The following is a 16,427-nucleotide window of genomic DNA, read 5'->3' as shown; positions in this document are numbered from 1 at the left end:
AATAAATAGAATATGTACAAGTAAAATAGAGTAATAAATATGTAGGAACACATATACATATATACAAGACATATGCATACATACAAGAATCAAAATGTTTGATCGAAACTCCCTAACTGTAAACCCAAAATAGGCTCAGCGCAGAAGACAACAATGTTATCCAACCGACACCAACACAAAATCCTTCAAGAATCTCTCAGAGATGACATATTCCGCTTATCTTGGCAGTCGTCTGGTTATACAGACTCTCGGACGGGACTTTATATAATTATGGCTGGTGTGGATATTCTTTAACTCATTACTTCTGGCACAAACCTGGCGATAGTTTCAATGCACTTGGATGTGCAACTTTCCAAGCAGATCAGAGTAGAGCTATTTGCTCTACCTATCTGGGTGGGCAGAGAATGGGACGGCAATTCCTTTTTTCAGTGGTGATTAAACGGTGCTTCCTATCTATCAATCAAGCCATCCCTCCATCCATCAACCTAGCATTACCATCGAGTATCTACTATGTACTGAGCACTGAATTGTGTTTGGGACAATAGAGGCAGTAGATGGGATCCCTGTCCTCAAGGGGTTTACTATTTAGCAGGGGAGACAGACCCGGAATAAATGACAGGCGGGGGAAGTGATAGGAAGCAAGATACGGATCTAAGTGCTTGCTCCCGGGCTTTTGAGTAGTAGGATGTGGTTTCAGGGGCCGGGGCAGCTACCGAGGGCCTGCCGGAACCAGCCCTCAGCCCAAACCATCCTTGATGAGAAGCTGGGGGCATTGGAAACAGGCCCAAACCCACAGAGAGACCCATCCTAATTTCCAGTTTTCCACGTAGAATGCTTGCCGACTGTGCCTGGGATGGAGGATGCCATCCCTCCCTCCCAACCGGACACGATGAGTGGGCTGGACACGAGCAGGGCGGCAAACCATCTCAGGAGAAGCACTTGAGAGGGAGGCTGAAGTCAGGAGACCGACCGACTGACCAAGGAAAGGTTGCGCGACTGGGGAGTGAGTCGGAGAGAGGCTCGAGGTGGGTGGGGTTGGGGGGCAGGCCTGGAGTGGTTTGTGGGAGAGACGGGAAATCATCATCATCAATCGTATTTATTGAGCGCTTACTGTGTGCAGAGCACTGTACTAAGCGCTTGGGAAGTACAAATTGGCAACATATAGAGACAGTCCCTACCCAACAGTGGGCTCACAGTCTAAAAGAAATGGCAGGAAATGGCAGGTCAACATCAGGGAGGACAGCCTGGGACGGGGTAAGGGGTGGGGCGGAGTTCCCTGGTGTCCCTGGAAACAGGGCAGAGCCAGGGAACAGGGGGATAAATAAATAAATAAATAATGATGGCATTCATTAAGTGCTTACTATGCGCAGAGCACTGTTCTAAGCGCTGGGGGAGGATACAAGGTGATCAAGTTGTCCCACGTGGGGCCCACAGTCTTAATCCCCATTTTACAGATGAGGTAACTGAGGCTCAGAGAAGTTAAGTGACTTGCCCAAGGTCACACAGCAGACATGTGGCAGAGCCGGGATTCAAACCCATGACCTCGGACTCCAAAGCCCGGGCTCTTTCCACTGAGCCACGATGCCTGTCTATGAAGCGAGCAGAAAGGGAGGGGAGGAAGAGTGAACTTGAGCTTCCTGAACCTTCCGGGGCCGGGCCAAACTAGCTCGGCGCCGGTATTCCTTTCTAGCCCAGTTCATTTCTTTTCTACCCGGAAAGGCCGGGGAAGGCTCTCGGGACACACTGGGCTGTCCCACCCAAGGAGCCGGCAGACCGACGAAAGCCCAAGATGCAGGCCAGCCCCACCAAGTCCGACAACCTTCTCCTCAACGAGATCCGGATGGCCCGCTGGAGAACAGTCGGAGACACCAGAGCGGAGCCCGGCGCACCGAGCCAATGGGCTGAAATTTTAACTTGGCTTCAGGGAAAAACGGGGTTCCTCGCTCCGCAGGCCCCCCAGATGCTCTCCCGCTGGAAGAGGTGGGAAACTCTGCACATTCCCCAGCTCCTAAGCCACCCGCTAAGGTGTCTGAGAGACGGAATCGCCACTCCTCACAAGTTCCAGCGTTGCCAGCTGTTTTTCCGTTTCGGGTCTTTTTGTGTTTTTAAAGGATGCGCTCAACGGTCGGCTGAGTGTTCTGCCTGTTCCCAGGCAGAGAGGAGACGCATGATCAACAAGAGGGCTTCTGAAAGTTCTCAGGGTGCCATTAATCATCACTACCATTTACTGTAACCACTATGAGCATCATAAATCTTAGCCGGACACCGCACAACCAGAAGAACAAACTGTACCCGCCCCGCCTCTGCTTCATTACTGATACGTTTCACCACTTTCACGAGCACAGAAGCATTAGCTCTGCACGCCATTCACTGATTCATTCATTCACTGTTGGAATGGTTGAGGGCTCTTCTCCAAAACAAGGTGTATCCCTGCACCTTCCAATGACTTTCCGCCCACCTCTAGTCCCTTAAACCCCCCCCACCCCCTTTCATAGGGTATTTGTTAAGCACTTACTATGTGCTAGGCGCTGCACTAAGTGCTGGGGAAGATGCAAGCTAATCAGGTTGGACACAGTCCACGTCCCACATTCATCCCCATTTTAGAGATAGGGAACTGAGGCCCAGAGAAGTGAAGTGACTCGTCCAAGGCCACACAGTAGACACGTGGAAGAGCTGAGATTAGAATCCAGGTCCTTCTGACTCCAGACCTGTACTGTATTCACTAGGTCACGCTGCTTAATAATAATAATAATAATAATAATGGCATTTATTAAGCACTTACTATGTGTCAAGCACTGTTCTAAGCACTGGGGAGGTTACAAGGTGATCAGGCTGTCCCACGGGGGGCTCACAGTCAATCCCCATTTTCCAGATGAGGAAACTGAGGCCCAGAGAAGTGAAGTGACTTGCCCGAAGTCACACAGCTGACAAGTGGCGGAGCCGGGATTTGAACCCCTGACCTCTGACTCCAGAGCCCGGGCTCTTTCCACTGAGCCACGCTGCTTCTCATCAATCCCCTGATTTTCAGGGAGAATCGAATTCCGCCACAAGATCTCTAGCTCGGCCAAAGCAAGCTCAAACCTCTGGCCTGTTGGGGCCCAATCCAATCTCCCAACGCCTCTCGGGTCCCGGGCAAGCAGGGTGGAATGCAGGTAGTCCAAGTGGTCGTGACTTTTTAAAGGCTATGGCAGAGGACTGAAGAGAGGAGTCCTCTGCCCGTCCCAGGGCTGGGATGAAGGTGACAGGGAAATGAGCCTCAGCGCTTTGGGCGCCGTTCACCCCAAAGCACCCGGCGCTCAAACTTATTCCGGCCGGCTGAGGAAGGGCCTACAGCTACCTTTCAGTCCTTTTCTCCGGCCCACGGCAGCTCAGCTTCATTTCTGCCACGAAAGGGCTTAGATAACTCCCTTCCTGCCGAGCTCCCTAGAAAACGCTCCCTATAAAAAGCTCCGTCCCCCGGCCGGCCCCCAGCCCCGAGCCAGACTGAGAACGCGCCCACTTTACGCTTTGAAAGAAGCCGGTCAGTGGGTCGGGATGGCCGCTGCGCCTCAGTGGGGGTGGGGGGTGGATATCCGAAAGGGACGCGGGACGTTCTGTGCGGCGGAGAGCCCAGAGGACGGCGGGATGGTGCGTCGGGTCGCTTGCCAAAGTGGCGACCCAAGGCAGGTTCGCCTTCCTGGGTTTCGAGAGCCGAAGATGTCCTCAGCTCCGCTCTTTGCCCGTCCCGGGCGCGGCGAGTACGGCTCCGCTGAGGCAGGACTCTCGGGGTCGGATGCCGAGCTCTTCGAACCAAAACGTGCCTATAATCCCTTCCCCGCAGCACCACCCCCCTCCTCACCCCACCCCCCGCCCACCAGATCCTCCTTTCAGCTCGGAAATCTGGAGAGGGGAGAACGTGGGATTGTACTAGCACCTATCCCTGCCGGAGGACTGGCTCCTACCTGGGAACGCCGCCCGTCAGACTCCGGTCGCTGGAAGACGTTGAGCACGGCCTCGGCTCCGTCTTCGTTTCTAGCGTCTCCGTTGCGCTCGTTGACGGCTTCTCCTCTTCCTCCGCGGTCACCGCTGTCGCCTCCTCCTCTTCCTTTTTCTCTTCCTCTTCCTCCTTCTCCTCCTCCTCCTCTTCTTCCTCCTCCGGCTTCCTCTTTTCACTGTCACTCTCGTCACTGCCTTCTCCTAAGATGTCATCAACCTGCCAAGTAGTCAAGAATCAGTGTCGGTTCCTGCCGAGTGGTACCAGTAACTCCCTCACGCAGAGTTACCAAGCTGGTCTTAGGAAGCCATAACAACGTGCGCCTCCCGGCTCTTGCTCCCGGAAAGGCCAGACTGAACGCTCCGTCACCTAGAGAGAGCGGCCTTCTCTGAAGCTCACCGCACCTTTTAAAACACGCTGCCCTTTCCGTTCAAGGATTAGAAAACGGTAAGAGGGACAGAAATATGGAAAATACACGCGCCTGGAAAAACCGACGCACTAGAAACTCATCCCTCTGTTACTGAGCCAAAGAATGCCAGGCCGATCCCTGCGTTTCAGTTTTGCTTTTCTCCGAGACGTGACTTGGGCCCCCGCCGATCCTGGCCCGGGTCGTAGCAGGGAAGATTGGGAGGGCGTGAATCGGGGAAGCCTTCGATCCCCGACGAGGCCAAGAAGCAGACCCTCAGGAACTGCAGCTCCACAGCTAGGCCGCACCCCCGCTCTTGGGAAGCCGAGAGCCACAAACTCCGGACCCTGAAATCGGAAGCATCCGCCGAGAATCCCGTGGACAGCTCTGGTCGCCCCATCCACTCGCTGATGCCAGAAGGCTACAAGAGGCCTCGGGGAGGGGGAGCCGCCTTTCGGGCAGCTGAATGCCTCGGGGGCCCGCGAGCGAGAGCCAAGCTTGCAAAACCATGGAGGCTGCGTCCAGAGAGGATGAGGACATCGTTGCTCCCCAAAGCGGACGGCTCCAGGGTGAGGGGATGGACCTCCGGTGAAGGCGCTCACTTGGGACCAACTCATGGAAGCATCTGTGCACACAAAGGGGGAGAGCCCGTGCGTGTTGTTCAGGCAGAAAACAGCAGTAGGCCAGGGAGGGTTTGGAGAAACTCACAGACGACGGGTCTCTAAACGGGTTATTGGGTGAGGAGGGGCTCGGGGACCCCACGTCCCTATCTGCGAGGGTCGAGAGCATAAACAGGGAGGAGGACCGGGGTCCTCAGTGAGGCTCCCTCGGAGGGAGTGGCGGAGAGAGAAGGCGGAACGACCGACAGTGGCTGCGTTTCTCCAACAGGAAGAAGAGGGCCGCCCAATCAATCAATCAATCAATCAATCGTATTTATTGAGCGCATACTATGTGCAGAGCACTGTACTAAGCGCTTGGGAAGTACAAATTGGCAACACATAGAAACAGTCCCTACCCAACAGTGGGCTCACAGTCTAAAATGGGCCAGGCTTCTCCCGGGAGTCCTCGGGGGGCCCCGCGGAGGCCGCGGCCACGTCGGATGAAACGAGCAAAGACAGTTAACGTGGCAGGCGGGCAGGCCCGCCGGCCCCACGTTGGGAAGGCGTCCCGCTCCCGCCGGGAATGATGGATTGAATGCCTCGCAGAGCGCATCGGTGACCAACTCTAATTACCTCATGAATCACTCATCAGCTCTAGGTAACTGTCAAGGCAGCATGAAAATTAGCTGAGCTGACTTGCGCCTTGCCAAGCTCTAAAGAGAGCTGGGGGACTCACTTCCCGGTACCTGAAATATTGAGCATGATGGAACCTTTCCTAAAATAGTGTTTTAGAACCCCAGTGAGCCCGGCGAGTTCCGAATCACATATCCTTGTGGAAACACGTCTCCCGTCACAAAATTTGCAGAGTGGCTTTTAATTACTTCCAGGCCCAGTGCTGGTGTCTACAGAGGTCGGGGTTTTAAGCCAAGCTGATGTGGCTTGGTTTATTAGCCTGGACTGGGGGACGGGTTCTTGCTGGCTTCTCCCTCCCGCTGGGCCTTGTGCTTCCTGACTCCCAGGGTTCCTCCCCATGACCAGGGATGGTGGGAGCCCTGGGCTCTTGGGGAACACTTCTGCAACTCTGGGGGCGGTGGCGTCTAAGCCGCGGCTGGCTCGAGACCACCGAATGCTTGCCCGAGAATAGACCGAGCCAATAAGGATAAAAAACCATTTCTTTAAAAGTTCTTAATAATAATAATAATGATGGAATTTATTAAGCGCTTACTATGTGCAAAGCACTGTTCTAAGCACTGGGGAGGTTACAAGGTGATGAGATTGTCCCACGGGGGGCTCACAGTCTTCATCCCCATTTTACAGATGATGTAACTGAAGTGACTTGCCCAAAGTCACACAGCTGACAAGTGGTGGAGCCAGGATTTGAACCCATGACCTCTGACTCCAAAGCCCGGGCTCTTTCCACTGAGCCACGCTGCTTCTCTCTCTTAAGACCCAAGAAGGCAGGGGCATCCTTTCCCAACCGGCAGACCATTTCCCTCACACCTTGGGGAGGGAGAGGGAGAGGACGACTAGGGCAGCAGCATCTCCCAATGACCGCCAGACCTGCCTTCCATCCCGGCATCCCAAGAAAGCCTCCCGCAGACCCGCTGGGTGTGAAATCGCGACTGTTTGTGTCACCGGCAAGAGAAAAAGCTTTTCCCATCTCCCGGGATGAACACCAATGGCACGAGAAACTTCGGAAGCACGCATTTACAAAAGCAGGCTAAGAAAACGCAACATGGAAAGCAGAATTCAATCCCAGCCGCCTTTCCTCTGAAACCTGTTCTCTGCGAGCACGGTTTTGACTCTGCTCAAGCATGTTTCCTCTAAGAAGCTGGTCCTGCCGCCACAGTTCCCCACCACGGGCCAGGAAGAGTGACCAAGGAGGTTTCGGGAACTTCCTGACCACTGCATCTTGGCAGCTCTGGGCCAAACCAGTCCGCCACACTCTTTGCAAAGAACTCGAATTCTTTGCGGAAGAATTTCTAGGGTACTTACAGACCCCGGGTGAGACAAGGACTCTGCCAGATCTGGTCACACCCAAGCGCTTAGAACTGAGTCCGCCTCGGAGGAAGCCCTTGAAAAATTCCCTAAAGCATCACGCTATGAAGAGGTCATGTGGCTGCCCAGAGAACGCTCTCATTATTTTTCTTAATGAAGATGCTGCCCATTAGCGTCTCAGGTCCCCAAGCCCCTAGCCTGGCTTGTTCGGCCAGCTCCCCGCCGGGCTCGCGTGGAAGAGGCCAGGAATGACTCCACCATGTTCAGATTAACAGGAAGGACGTGGAAAATTAGGTAGAAGACATCTCTGTCAAGTTGAAAAACTGATTTCAAAAGCTACTGAAAGACTGTGGTCCGGCTTTTAATGATGTGCGTTTTTTAAAAAATGATCTGACCTCAGTTTAGAGAGGCTAACAGCTCTTTGGATTTCTCTGCCCGAGACAAAGCGCTCAGCCTCTATAAGTAACCGGACTATCAGGGCAGTAGCCTCCTGGTCCTCCCCATCCCTTCTGTGTTTCCACGTGCTTAGGGCGGTGCTGTCTTCCCCGCAGCCTCCGGTTGGGAATTTCCAGCCCAGGTTGAGCCCAGCCCCCACCGTCCCGGCCCCACTGACCTCTGGGCTGGGGCGGGCACAGTCTCCTCCGATCCCGAGGGCGCGAGGGCAAATCCGAGCGGCACGAGCCAGCCCGTTGCCAGTGGACGACAGAACGGAGCCCTTCCAGGGAGGCAGGGGTGTGCCATCAGGAGTCTCCGGGAAATGCCACGCTCCCCTTCCTTCCTTGTTCCTGCCCCTGTTCCACACAAGATGCTAGGGGCACGCGGAAGCAACGGACACGAAGGCAGACTCTCTGCACGTGACACGGACGCACAGATTACTGCTCTATTTAGTAATCTCCAACGCCGCGGCCACAAATCTCCAGCCGGGAGGGCAGAAGAGGCCAGACCTTTGACAGAAGCATTTGTCTTGGAAAACACAACTCCGCCGGTGGATAAAAGGCCTGCCCCCACGGGTCCAAGCTGCCAGAGGGGGAGTCTGGGAAGGGATGTGGGCTCCCTGGGGGGGAACAAAGGTGGGGTTAGACCCCTGGTACCGCCTCCTGCCTGGAGTAAACCTGACGGGGACCTTAGAAGCAGCAGGGTGGCCTAGCGGAAAGAGCAACCGGCCCGGAGTCTGGAGGAACCACATTCCGATCCTGGCTCCGCCACACGTCCGCTGCGTGCCCCGGGCCGAGTCGCTTGACTTCTCTGCGACCGTGACCCCGTAACCCGCAAACCTCCGGATCGCTTTCAACGCGGGGATGGGTGACAAGAGACCCCCGACTCAACCCCTCAACGTGGACCAAGTCCCTGGTCTGACCACGTCTGCTCACCACTTTCTCCAAACTCCCTAAATCCTCTTTGCGGGGCGTATAGGGATTAAGGAAACACCGAGAAGGTGCCTAGAAGACGCAGCGTAAAGAGCTACCGACACTCGTGCCCAATGTGCCAACTCTCCCTAAGAGGGTGTTCTCATTTTTGACACGGGTGGGTTCCTCTCCCCAAGGACCCAGGCTTTTATCCCTCGCAGGCAAGCCGTTGCTCTGATTTACACTGCGAGAAAACCCACCCGAAACTTTTATTAGCGCGCCGTTGAAAATTTTGGGGATCTGAGCCAATGTTTTGTCATTTGTTCGTGAACTTCTAGTTCATGAGCGATAACATTTTGGGGAAAATTTTTCTTTATTTCCACCCTCTCTTCTGAGATTAGTTGGTTTTGGCTGTGCTGGGCACAAACATCTATTCCTTTCTGAAACCCACGTAGGCTAAATTAGCTTTCCTTGGGTGCTGCGGAGTACTGGAAGGATCCTAAGGCTGCTGTGGTTGTTTAAGAAGAGATTTACATGCGTGGGCATCCGTTTTCTGCCTTGAAACTCGCCTGGCCGAGACAGCTGCGCTTTGATCTCGGGCTGGGCAAGGTCCTTAGAGCCAGAAAAGCCCCTATGCCCCCTAGATCGGGGCACTTGTCTGCAGATTTTTGAGGAGTGGAGCTCGGACCTGGGTTCTAATCCTGGCTTCGCCATGTCTCTGCTTTGGGACCTTGGGCAAGTCACCCAACTTCACGGCACCTCGGTTGCCTCATCTGCAAAATGGGGGTTAAGAGAGTGAGCCCCACGTGGGACCGGGACTGCGTCCAACCTGATTAACGTGTATTTACCTCGGCGTTTAGAACAGAGCTTGGCGCACAGTAAGCGCTTAACAAGTATTATAATAATAATAATAATAATAATAGAGTAGTGTCAAATCCCTCTTGGAGCAGTTGTCAGCATACTTTGGAGGAGCACAGAGCTCCCAGGGCAGGGAACTGGGGGGTTTAATGAGGAAGGACAGGGAGTAAATCTGTTGAAAGGCCAAAGACATCAACCCAGAGGTCATGGGTTCAAATCCCAGCTCCGCCACATGTCTGCTGTGTGACCTTGGGCAAGTCAACTTCTCTAAGCCTCAGTTACCTCATCTGTGAAATGGCGATTGACCGTGGGCCCCACGTGGGACAAGTTGATCACCTTGCATCCCCCCCAGCGCTTAGAACAGTGCTTTGCACATAGGAAGTGCTTAACAAATGCCATCATTATTATTATTATTATCAATATTTCCCACAGGCTGTGAGGAGCAGCCTGGCCTAGTGGAAAGGGCACGGACCTGAGAATCAGAGGGAGCCAGGAGGTCACGGGTTCTAATCCCGGCTCCTCCACTTGTCTGCTGTGAGGCCTTGGGCAAGTCTCATAACTTCTCCGGGCCCCAGTTACCTCATCTGTAAAATGGGGAGTGCGACTGTGAGCCCCACGTGGGACAGGGACTGTGTCCAACCCAATTTGCTTGTACCCATCCCAGCTCTAAGTTCAGTGCCTGGTAAATAGCAATTACCTAATACCACTATTATTATTATTATTTTTATTTATTCTGGCTCTGCCACTTGTCTGCTGTGGGAACTTGGGCAAATTGCTTCACTTCTCTGGGCCTCGGTTCCCTCATCTGCAAAATGGGGATCCAATAGCTGTTCTCCCTCCTACTTAAACTCTGAGGCCCATGTGGGATCTGGTTATCTACCCCAGCGTTTAATACATTGCTTGGCACATAGTAAGCACTTAATAAATATCACAATTTATTATTTTAAAAAACCCCAACGAATTGAAGCACTCAGTTAATTTACTACATCAATCCCATCTTCATAACGGTATTTACTCAGGGCTTCCTATGTGCAGAACACTGCACTAAGCGTTTGGGAAAGTACAATATGACAGAGTTGGTAGATACACTCCCTGCCCACAATGAGCTTACCGTCCACTGACAACACCCGTCGACGCCACGAGCATAAATAAAAACTTGGGAACTGGGCCAGAGAACCTGGCTGGGATTCCAAGTATTTTAGCGTCCCTTTTCCCCAAGATGAAAAACAATGCACTAAATTTAAACACTAGGTCCAAATAGATACGTGATTCAATTTGTCACGAAACCCACGAGTCAACATTTAAAAAAAAAAACAGCTAGGCAAGCGAAAACTATTTAACTGTGTAATAACAAAGGATTGCCAGACATGCTTTTCCTCGATTTAAATTCTCCATGTCTCATGAAACGTTCGTTACAGAAGGTGGAAAGGATATTAAAAATTCATTTCATAAAGGTAAGATGCTTGCACATACATGGCTATTTTTAGCAGTAATAGCAGGTTTTGTAAGCCTACACTCACTTGCGATTTAATACACCAACACAATGCAGTAAATTATCACCTAATAGCCACCCGCGGGAGAAAATGAAATATGTGTGGGGAACTTTGCTTCTCCCCCGGTGATTATCTGGTTTTGTGGGTCCTTTTTCCAGGGGAAAGGGACTCCTGATTGAAGATCTAGTTTGAAACATATACAGGGAAACCGGGTGTATCCTGCCCAGTCCCGGCCACTCTGACGTCCATTTCAGGTTTGATGGATACTTTGCCACCTATCTGCTGTGTGGCCTCGGGCCAGTCACTTAACTTCTCTTGTGCCTCAGTCGCCTCATCTGTAAAACGGGGATGAAGACTGCGAGCTCCATGTGGGACGGGGACTACGGCCAACCTGATTAGCTTGTAACTACCCCAGTGCTTAGTAAGGCACTTGGCATGTAAGAAACGCTTGAGAGAAGCCAACAAAAATGGAAAAACACACACACACCACGTCACTAGGCAGCTGTGACAACCACCCTCTCCACCTCCACCCGGTCCGATTCCTGGCCCAACAGGTCGGCTCACCTCTTTGTCCATACTCTCTAAATCCTCCTTACAAAGTGTGTAGAGCGGCATGGTCTCAGACATACTTGGCTGGCGTTTGCGTCGGGACGGGCCGGGCTGCTCTCCGTCTTGGTTTGCTGGCAGCTCTTCTTCTCCTCCAAACAGCTGCTGTTGATGTGGCTGAACAACTCTGAAAGAATTTCACAGGTCCCGCGTGAGGGAGGATCAGTTTGAATCACACCTTGCCAGCAACGGACCGGATTCCCGCTGCTTTGTGCAAACACACAAATACGTGGGAACGCGAGGTTTTGTGGAGGAGAGACTTCATTCAGTTGCGAGACTCGTATCAGTCGGGGGAAAAGAAAGCACGTGAACAGGGGTCCTCGCCTCATCTGCCTGACCCCTCGAATCCAAAGGATGTAAAAAAAAGCTCTCCTCGAAACCAGCTCTTTCTTTTCCTTGAGAAATGGAAAATCAACGGGACCCCGAAATCAGCCTACACCTTCTCCGTTGTGAACCTAGGAAAGTATCGGCACGCAGGGACCGGGCGAGTCTATCTTTTGTCCCCCATTTCTGTTCATTTCATTTTGGGGAAAAGTCGGCGGTGATGAAATGGCTTTAGGGAGGAGGCTGCACTGAGGGGAAGCCTTCCCAGCCCGCCCCTCCGCACTTCAAACAACCAATTGCAGGAAATTTGGAAACTTAGAAAAGTGGACAATTATCTGCTGACACCCCTTTGATGGCATCTTTCCGGCTCCCTGGGACCAAAGTATAGCCATGGACGAATGCTCCTACTACTGCTAAAGCCAAGAAGGGATAAATGTGGCTATGAGGGGATTTCTGGGTGGCCACAGAAAGAGAGAGAGAAAATGAGGAGGGACAGAGAGACAGAGACAAACGGAGAGAGGGAGAGACAGAGATGTCTCCCTTCTGTGGAGGGGAGAGAAACAGAGAGAGAGAAAGTGCATGCACACATGACTGCACCTGAAAAATACACTGGATAAGCCACGGATTTCTATTCGTTTTCGTTGTCAGTGCTCTGCACGCAGTAAGCGCTCAATAAATACCACTGACTGACTGATTGATCGGTTGTTGGCCTAATTACAAAAAATGTGCTCACTTTTGAGCCAAGAGGCACACATGTGCGGCCACTCGGACATAAGGGGAGAAAGCCAACCCAGGGGCGGGGGACAACGGGTAGGCCACAGTACAAAATGGGTGAAGGTTAAAGTCTTCAGAGGAAGGTCACACACATCAGTTGATCACATTTATTGAGCACTTACTCTGTACAGAGCTTGGGAGAGTACATTAATATGGAGTTGGTAGACCCATTCTCTACCCACAGTGAGCTTACAGCTTAGAGGGGGAGACGGACAATGATATAAATAAAAAAATTAAGCTAAGTAGTAGCTCAGAGTTCACCCGGCACCTTGAAATCATCATCATCATCAATCGTATTTATTGAGCGCTTACTATGTGCAGAGCACAGTACTAAGCGCTTGGGAAGTACAAATTGGCAACATAATGGAATTAATTAGCAAGACTTACTAGGTTTCTGGAAAAACTGCCCATGAAACAATTGGTGTGCTTTTATAACTGTCCTGGTTTTTAAAATACAGGATCAGTAGGTGTCTGCCATGGTTCCTGTAACTGTATATTAAGAATTCACAAATGTGAGGTAAACAATGAGTACTATAGAGTTGTCCAAAGAGAAACCCGAACAGATTGCATCTAAGACTTCATTCTCATTAGAGTGCTTGGATAATACCAACAGTGGATAGGGGGAGGATACATAAAGGACTTCAAAGCGCTTTGAAGATGGGGGAAGAGTCAGCCCCTTCTGTAGATGTTAAAGGAGTTGGAGCTTCAATTCATTATCTGACTGTCACCAATTATAATCAGTCACATCAGAGAGTCACCAAGACTGTTGGGGAGATGAGAACTTGCTGGTTACCGGCAAGATGAAAGGCCTTTGCCGTCCGAGGCAAAAGGCCGGCATTTCTAACTATATTATCAATCAGTGGTATTAACTGAGTGCTTACTTTTTTAAAAAAACAAGGTATCTGTTAAGCGCTAAATCCGTGCCGGGCACTGTATTTCGGTGTCGGGGTAGATAGGACATAATTGCGTTGGACACCAACCACTTCCCATACAGGGCTCAAAATCTTAACCCCCTTTTACAGATGAAGTAACAAGCACAGAGACGTTACTTGCCCGAGGTCACACAGCAGACAATTGAGAACCCAGGTTTTGGGTGCGAAGGAACGTATTCAGAGCTTGGGAGAGAACAATATGAGTCGGCAGACACGATCCCTGCCAAAAAGGAGTTTACCGTCTGGAGGGGATTTATGGTGGCATATTACAAAGTGCTGTTATCCTTAGTAGATTGGACACGAGGGCTCACGGTCTATCCCAACCCCCTTTGACAAAGGAGGCCTGGAGAGGGTAAGAGACTTGCCCGAACTCAAAGCCAGCAGGCCAGTGGCAGGGCTGGGACTCAAAAAACCAAGGTCTTCTCACTTCCAATCCCTCCAGACGGGGTAAGGCCGGCGGGACGAAAAGGGCCGGGGGCAGAACCGGAACAGGGAGCAAGGGAGGCGAAACCTTTGGCTAGATGAAGCAGATTCTGCAAAGGAGGGCGGGAAATCCAACTTACAGGGCCTGGTATCTTCGTAGGGTCAAAACTAAGTAATTTTCCGCACCCTCCCGCATTAGCCATCTCCAAACTTTCCACACGGAACGTCACCAGTATCATGTGCCCTGACTCTTAGCAAAGAAAACAATCGTCTTAGCCGCCCGCGTCTCTTCAGAACAGTTTTTTGGCTGCCTGTCGTTAGTTAGCTTGGAAGCGGTGGATATTTGCCATCTGGGTTGAAAGGACAAGGACGTCGCAGCTAATTTTCTGAACTGTGCTGCTATTTGTACTCCCTCATCCTACAGTCGGCTTATGCCAGCTAGCTCTGAGGCTCTTTTCTAATTAAGGGAAACGGGCAAATGGTGAACTGCTCCTGGAGGCAACAGCCAGAGGACCATATCCTCACGCTGAGGTCAGGAGTACCACCTATTGCTGCTTTAGTTCTCTATCCACAATATATAAAAGGAGAGGTGACTCCAGAGAAATAGATAATTTAAAACTGTCATTAGCTTACGGTCAATTAGACTTCGGTGGCCTCAAATCGAGGACCAGTGAGCCTGAAAAAAAATCAGTCTACCCACGAGGCTCATTTCTACACAATGGCTGGAAACACCAAACTGAAGATTGTAAGCTCACCGAGGGCAGAAATCGTGCTTACCTACTCTACTGTGCTCTGCCAAGAGCTTTGTACAGCGCTCTGCACATAGTGAGCGTTCAGTAAATACCACCGATTGACAGATCGGGAGAGAATTCCCCCAATTTACAGAGCTGAGAAGGCCGAGGCTCAAGCAGCCCGGTGCATGTTAGGTTGGAGGAATCGATTCAGATGCGGTGCCTGAGGACTCATGGCTACTGAACCTTTTCCACGTCTCCGCAACTATCTATCAACACATCAGTGGTATTTATTGAACACCTACTGTGTGCAGAGCATCACGGCTGAGCCGGAGGAATCTAAATGGATCGAGACGTCTCTCTGGGTTAGAGTTAGACTTTCTAGGGTGGTTCGATCGTCTATTGGAGCGGGTGGCCAATCTCCTCAAACTACCATTGAGAAGGGCTCGATGCCGTTAGCTGACTCTGGGTCCTGTGAGAAAAGGATCCCTCCTCTCACGGGGAATAATCGTACTTACTCTGGCTGCAGTTGCATACATTATGCCAGGCATACCGTGTTCTTACTGTGAGCCGAGCGCTGGGGTAGAGACAAGCTAACCACGTCAGATAAAGACCTTCTCCTACATGGGGCTCCCAGACTAAGTGGGAGGGAGAAGAGCAATAGCAATAGTACTTATTAACGGGCATTTAGTCACCATTTTACCGAGGAATCTGAGGCCCAGGGAAGTTAAGTGACTGACCTGAAGTCCCACAGCGGGCAAGTCGCAGAGCTGGCATTAGAACCCAGTTCCCCTGACTCCACAGGCTGGGGAGTCATGGGTACACAGCTCCTCTCTGGATCATCTATCCACTTCAGAGCTTTCTAGCGGAATCCTCTTTTAGTGTGTACCTGGCCTGTCCCAAGGAAGAATCCTATTTATCAGCCCTGCTTGGGCCACAAGCCCCACCCGGTTTCCTATTTATCAGCCCTTCTTGGGCCACAAGTACCACCCTGTTTCCAGAATGCCCATCGGTTCTATCGAGTGGGAAAATTTTTAGATTTGAGAGCCGACGCTCGGTGAATTTCATCCCGTTTCCAATTCCCGGGAATGAATCGTAACAGCAGGGCCACGCAACCCTGGATCCGAAAGCGCACGACAGCGTTATGCGAAAGAAACCGGAGAGTACGACGTTATGCAAAAGAGACTCTGAATCACCCAGAGACGGGAGATCCCTTGCCCTCAGTTGAAGCGGTAAATTACCGGCATGTATTTTTGGTACCTCCTCCTTGCCTCCCCCCCGCCCAAATTAATCCAACCATCCCACCTCTCCACCCCCATCCCGAATCGGCATCTCCTGGCAGAAATCTTTTTAGAACAGTTTTAGCCCTGCCAGATGAGCCGTGCTGGCGGAGATGGGAGAGCTCTTCTCAAAACTGATGAGGAAATTGCATTTTCATTTTTAGCTTCCCATTGCCGGGACGGCCACGCTGAGCTAGATGTTGCGGGCCACCCCTGGTCCTACTCCAAACCGAGGCCTTCTTCAGGGCAACCTGGGACTATTATCCATGGCGCCAGCCTGGGGTGGTGGGCTCCAAAATGCCTGGTTGCCTCAGGGTTGCCCGGCTACCGTGAGCTGCTCCGTTCTGGGGTTCGACCTTTGGGGAGGGAGGAGGGTGGCTATGGGATGGGCTGGGTGGCTTCAGAACGGGCACTGAGAGAGCTGTGTTCACCTTAAAAATCTCTGCCTGTGGCATGGACTGGTTTGTTCAAATGCGGGATGGGCGTAGGCTAGTCCCGAGCGGGACTATCCACACGCTCCCAGAGACCAGGGTCTCGCACCCGAAGCTGAGGTTTCTGTTCAGCTGGGGTGGGGGGAAGTTGCCGAACCGATGAGGAAGGCCATGTCCCAAATGAAGGCTTTGAACCGTGGCTCCAGGGAAGACAAAAATCTCCCTTTGGCCTTGGTAAGCGGGATTTGCCGGC

At 51.9% G+C, this 16,427-nt stretch overlaps 1 protein-coding gene across 3 annotated transcripts in view; it reads right to left on the bottom strand.

Moving 5' to 3' along the window:
* Positions 1 to 16,427, bottom strand: part of CTDP1 (CTD phosphatase subunit 1) — a 78,222-nt gene that overhangs the window by 19,329 nt on the left and 42,466 nt on the right. For 2 of the 3 annotated variants that reach the window (XM_038771225.1, XM_038771223.1), the window contains 2 exons: positions 11,238 to 11,406; positions 3,942 to 4,192 (listed from right to left, as the gene is read on the bottom strand). In XM_038771225.1, coding sequence (XP_038627153.1) covers positions 3,942 to 4,192; positions 11,238 to 11,406 — 420 coding nt within the window. The remainder of the gene's footprint in view (positions 1 to 3,941; positions 4,193 to 11,237; positions 11,407 to 16,427) is intronic. The other variant, XM_038771226.1, reaches the window with a different exon arrangement.

Source organism: Tachyglossus aculeatus, chromosome X2 (genome assembly GCF_015852505.1).
Source record: "Tachyglossus aculeatus isolate mTacAcu1 chromosome X2, mTacAcu1.pri, whole genome shotgun sequence".
In the NCBI taxonomy this organism is placed as follows: Eukaryota; Metazoa; Chordata; class Mammalia; order Monotremata; family Tachyglossidae; genus Tachyglossus; species Tachyglossus aculeatus.
This window is presented reverse-complemented; position numbering and strand designations above follow the sequence as displayed.